Here is a 5,775-nt window from a genome sequence, read left to right on the forward strand (position 1 = left end):
TTTATCTCTTGATTAATACATTTCTGACTAATATAATTTTTTAACTAAAGCGTATTAATTAAGTGTAAGAGATGAAAATTGAAGACCCGTACATTTTAAGAGATATCTGTCTCGTTTTCTCTTTTGTTTATCAGTAGAAAAAGAAAAATAAAAGTTGTATTTTTTCAATAAATGTGTCAAACCACATTTTTAAAAGAGCTTATTAAGTTAAAACAATTTTTAAGTTTCCCAATAATAATAAGTGTTTGAATGAAATTTAATTTTAGTATCAATTTATTCATAAGTGCTTTTTTTTTTTCAGAAACCTCATTTTTTAGTTTTGAAAGGAAACTCTTTCGAAACACTTCTAATAGATCTAAACACTTCCAGAAACATTTTCTAAAACCAAGAAGTCAAAAACAAGCTCACCCGAATAAACCTTATGTCATTTAAAAATGATTTTGAATGTCTTAACCATAGACGTTTGGTTCATGAATTCAGAATTATGATTCAGAATTATTTTTAATTTACGTGTATCTATGATTTAAACTATAATACGAATCCACCAACCAAACGCAAATTAAATCTCCATCAAAATCTATATTTATTTCCCTTTATTCAAATATGATTTCAATGTAATTTTTATCCAATAATAAAAATTTCGTAGTCTTTTTGTCTTTTTCTTTTCTTCTATTTTTTTTCCCTTTTTTTCAGGTAAAGATACGTAAAAAAAAGCAGCTCATCAGAGCCCACAGCCAAAATAGTCCACCTAATCACCCACCCACTCCCCATATTTTATAACTCCCTACACCTTCAAATTTCAAATACATAATGCTCCAGTCACACGTTCAATGTGTCCACCAAAAGTGGGGTTTGAGCCAATTAAAGAAATAAAGACGTTCTTTGGAAGCTAATAAGAAGTGGGTTTGAGTACAATTTAAATATTAAACACGTTTTCAGAAAGCTAATATGAATAATAAGAAGCCATTGTTCTCTGTCCATGTGCAAGTGTTTCCTCCACCAGACATTGATGACTTTAGCTAGGTCCAGTCACAGGAAATTGGTCAAATTTTATGCACCTATGCAATCATAATTGGTGGTTATTATGATTATCATTGTTATCATAGCCCAAGCTATTTTAAGTGAGGTTTTGTGCTTTTTATAATAATAGTGCACTCACATACAAAAGTAAATATTGAGAGAAATTCCTTGTCTATTGGCCAGAACGCATGAAAAAGAATCATATGAATTCCACAAACTGAACATGTTTATGTACAAGTCGGTTGAGCTCCTCAAAGACTTGCCTCAGGTAATGTAGGTTTCTCTAATTGTACTTTCCCCTTTTTCTAATTGTGCTTTTTATAATAATAGTGCACTCACATACAAAAGTAAATATTGAGAGAAATTCCTTGTCTATTGGCCAGAACGCATGAAAAAGAATCATATGAATTCCACAAACTGAACATGTTTATGTACAAGTCGGTTGAGCTCCTCAAAGACTTGCCTCAGGTAATGTAGGTTTCTCTAATTGTACTTTCCCCTTTTTCTGTACATAAATCTTGACTGTGCCAGACTACTACTAACCTTTCAAACAGTAGAAACAAAGATTTAAAAATAAAATAAAGAGACCCACCAGACCAAAGTTTTACATACCCCTTTCATCTGTCATGTAATTGCATTTTCACGTACAAAGAATGTACATGGCATCTTTGTAAATATGAAACTTTCTTACTTGAAGTGCCAACTCTATCCCGGTGCCAACAACCAAAAAAGTCAGCGGTGTGATTGTTAAGAGTCACTGACAACATGGGCCAGATTTCCTTCACAGTTAGCTTTGAAGCTCAAAAAGTCCCTCTCAAAAAGATTTCCTGAGGAATTGACATTCAATCAATGACATGTAAACTTAACCATACAAACGGTAGATTAACTGGTACAATGGCATGAAAATCCTATGTTATTCTGTGAAGTGAAATTCTATACATGCAATAGCACTTACCCAAAGGCTGCAAGCTGGAGGATTTAATGGCAAAAAAGACTGAAGTTTTCCCACCATCCGATCTAAGCCAAAAGCATCCAGCCCCTCAGTAAGAAATTATAGAAGTCGATTCAACCAACCAGATCTACTGCAAAAGCATCGAACTTTTGCATAAATGGAATGCCGTCTCTTCAGATTCCAATATTTTCCACGATCTGCCGACTGCAATTGTATCCAGCATGAAGTCCAACTGATGCGTTTATAATTGAATATTTTAGAATCTTGGACCAGTGATGCTCCGAGAGCTTTCTGTGGCAGCATCAGCAGAACCATCGAAAATTAGGAAAAACAAAGAATACCATGATGCTAAGCTCCTTGAAGCACAACAAAATTCATGGACAACCATCTATGCCTATATATCTCTCTTCGCCACAACCCCGGAAGAATTCTGCTTCTTTTGTATGCCATATTGCCAGGCATCCTTGGATCTATCACCTGACTGATCAAAGTCATCCAAAGAATTCTCAAATGGCGGCCTAAAGGGCCGGTAACTTCCATTTCTAGAAATAGCGACACCTGATTTCTCGTCATCTTCTGACAGTGTGCCTGACCTAGATTCCATATGCATATCAAATGATCTATGTCTTGGTCCGCCGGACCTTAAACCCCTTGAATTAGACAAGACCTTTCCTGGCAATGGGGTGTAAGGTCCCTTCGGAACCAGAAAATCTTTAGGGAGAGAGTCCATGTCCATATAACAGTCCCTGGATTTAGCATCAGCAATCAACGCAGCCCAGTCATCAGATTGGATTAAAGCATTAGCATTCCCCATGACCTGTTAAAATATCAGAATCCAAAAAGAATTAAAATGTAAGTTATCATCAAAGCATAGATAAAAAGCATATCTCCAATACACAAAAGCCACAAATGAAAATGGAAACAGAAAACCTTACCCAAAGAGCCCTTCTTGCACGTGTGAGAGCAACATTCATTCGTCGGATATCAGCAACAAAGCCAACCCCATGACTTGAAGCACGTACACAGGACATTATAATCACATCACGTTCTTGGCCCTGAAAAGCATCTACAGTGTTAATATATAGGTCTTTTCCTTCTTCTGAATTCAGAACATCCTCAAACTCACGTTGAAGGCATTTTAGTTGCAGCTTGTATGGTGTGATAATGCCAACTGAAATTTTACCCAACCCCAATGATTTCGCAGTTTTTTGAAGATGCTCATACACGCGAAGACAAAACTGTGCTTCATGCATGTTCTGATAAGAGACAGACCCACCTCTGTGAGACTCCCGCCCATGAGTAATGTCATAAAATATGTAAGGTCTAAGTAAAGGGTCTTTATAGTACATCTCATCTGGTAAATTAGCAACACTTTCGCTGTCTGTAAGGCGTCCTTGGTAGAAGTACCTAGAAGGAAAGTCACGGATTTGGGGGTGCATCCTGTACTGCACAGATAACAACATAGTGGGGCACCCTGCTTGCTGGAATCTCTCAAAGAGACTTCTACTGTATAACAAGGTTCCAGCCGCCTTGCTAATGACTGTTGCAGGAAGCTGCTGAGGATCCCCAACAAGAACACATCGTGCAGCACCAAGGGAGAGGGGAGGAAGAACTCCCACTTCACTAGCTTGGGCTGCTTCATCTATCACTACCATATCAAAACCATGAGTAAGGCGAGAGAACAGCTTGCGACCACTGCTTGAGACAGTAGTAAAAACAATTTCAGCCTCATTGGCAAAACTTGCCTCAAGATTAGCACGAGCTTCTTCCAAATTAAAGTTGCTACCAGGTCGGAACTTGCTTTCTAATATGAGGAAGCGAGACAACTCAACTAAAATTTTATCCCTGCCCTCAACCACCGCTGCAAGTTGCTGAAGCAACGCATCTCGATTCTGGTCCCGAGCCACAAGAACATCTGGATCAACACCAACTGATCCTTGGGAGCGAACAGCAGCAGCCGCAACAGTAAGATCTCTTTGAAGAATGGTTATTTGCTGAGCAAACTGAGCTTCACGAGTTTTTAACTGGTGCATCCATCCCAAAACTTCCTCTCGACTCTTGACCAAAAGCTGTTCAGTCCTGCGCTCAACAGAGACGGCCTGGGCAGCACGTGTCTGAGAATCAACCCCAACTCGAGCTACATCAGGCCGATAGACTTTCATCTCACCATCAATAAATCCTCGGTCAAGGACACGAGCAAGAAGCTCATCGGTTGCGGCATTCGATGGTGCACAAACTAGCATTCTGGGTTTCGGGCAGAGTTTTGGAAGAGTACGAAAGAGGTTCTGGTCCATATTTTGAAGAACCTCATCAATTGATCCCACAGGCACATGATCAGCGTTGCTCTCATTAGCTTGCTTATAGCTCTCGGGCGCTAGTTTCTTAAGCAAAGAAGTGTAATAATGCTGGTACTGAACCAAATGGATGACATTTAGCATTCCCCAGACTGTGTGTGTCTTACCAGTCCCTGGAGGCCCTTGAACGAGAGTGAAAGGCCATGGATCTTGCCTCTTTGTCATCCCGCCACTAGTACCAGCAGCTGTATGCGTTGCAGCCCACTGGATTGCTGCTAGCTGGGGCCCATTGAAGGTTCTGTGTAGATGATCTACGAAGTTCTGTGTGAAGCAGTCAGGCATGGCAGGGCTCTGCTGTTCATATTTTGGGAAGTGTTCAGGACTCGGCTGGAGTATAGCAGCTTGCATCTGTACTAAAGGTATCAGTAAAATAAATAATGACAAGGCTTTATAAATCGAAAGATGCTAAAAACTGACTTTCACCTGTGAATTCAGATGACGAAATGCATGCAATGCAATATATTCTCGCTGAGTGGTCGCAAGAGAGCCAAGCACAGTCAAGTACCAAATGCCTTTAGGCTGCAGTTTTCTTAGGATATGATCATCATCTGAGCTGGTATATTCATGAGATAAAGGGCATAAGAAGATCTGTTAACAACATTTCTCAAAGATAAAGGTAACAAGATGCAATACTAAAAATAGAGATAAAAGAACAGCTGCAGTAACAAAAATAACAATAGTTGACAACACAAAACGGATTGGGAAAAAGATCTATAAAATACCCGCAATAATCATATGAGTCCCCAACATAAAAATGAAGAATTGCCCCCGGAGGATCACGAGTATCAAGAGGGATGTGTCGCCTGACGGTGCCAGCCACACGTCCACTCATTTCAAGCTCTTCGTCATCTTCAACTACAGAAGCGTTGTTACGCTTGGGTCGGACTAATTGGCAAATTACAAGTTTACATTAATGAACTGAACAAAACATATCATACCAAATAATTGACAAGAATATACCTAAGCATTTTTTTACCAACCTGGCCCAGGCCTGGGAGATGAAAGAATAGCAACATCGCCCTCCTTAAATGTCCATTTGCACTCATTCGCTGGAAGGACTATCACATCATACCATCCTAAGCCAACAACAAAAGTACGTTAAATAGTTAACAGAACCAGAAATAAAACGATGTGCCAAAATACAGCCAACTATGCATGTCCTATCTTGCTTACAGCCAAAAGAACATGGTAAAATTACAAATAGAAGAAAAAGCAATAAGAAAATCCACTCCTGTAGCGAACCTATGCACAAATATCTCAGCTGCGTATTATTAAAGTAAAATTCTAAACATTCAGTATTCAAGTGCATCGCCAAATTAAAAGAAAATTCAACTACAATGATACCTCTTTCTCTCCTTTCAATGCTTTTTACACGAACCATGATATGTGTATCTCTTGAAACCGTTTCAGTCAATTCCTCCCAGTTACTGTAAAGCTGTGCTCGGCATT

The 5,775-nt window shown here is 39.1% G+C and overlaps 1 protein-coding gene across 1 annotated transcript in view; it reads right to left on the reverse strand.

The window, feature by feature from the left end:
* Positions 1–1,174: 1,174 nt before the first annotated feature.
* Positions 1,175–5,775, reverse strand: part of LOC21404401 (probable helicase MAGATAMA 3) — an 8,110-nt gene continuing 3,509 nt past the window's right edge. The window contains 7 exon segments of the mRNA XM_024171909.1: positions 1,175–1,847; positions 1,976–2,789; positions 2,908–4,674; positions 4,750–4,879; positions 5,049–5,211; positions 5,307–5,402; positions 5,671–5,775. The exon segment at positions 5,671–5,775 is cut by the window's right edge and continues 132 nt beyond it. Coding sequence (XP_024027677.1) covers positions 2,367–2,789; positions 2,908–4,674; positions 4,750–4,879; positions 5,049–5,211; positions 5,307–5,402; positions 5,671–5,775 — 2,684 coding nt within the window. The 3' untranslated portion in view covers positions 1,175–1,847; positions 1,976–2,366.

This window comes from Morus notabilis, unplaced genomic scaffold, assembly GCF_000414095.1.
Source record: "Morus notabilis unplaced genomic scaffold, ASM41409v2 Scaffold206, whole genome shotgun sequence".
NCBI lineage: Eukaryota > Viridiplantae > Streptophyta > Magnoliopsida > Rosales > Moraceae > Morus > Morus notabilis.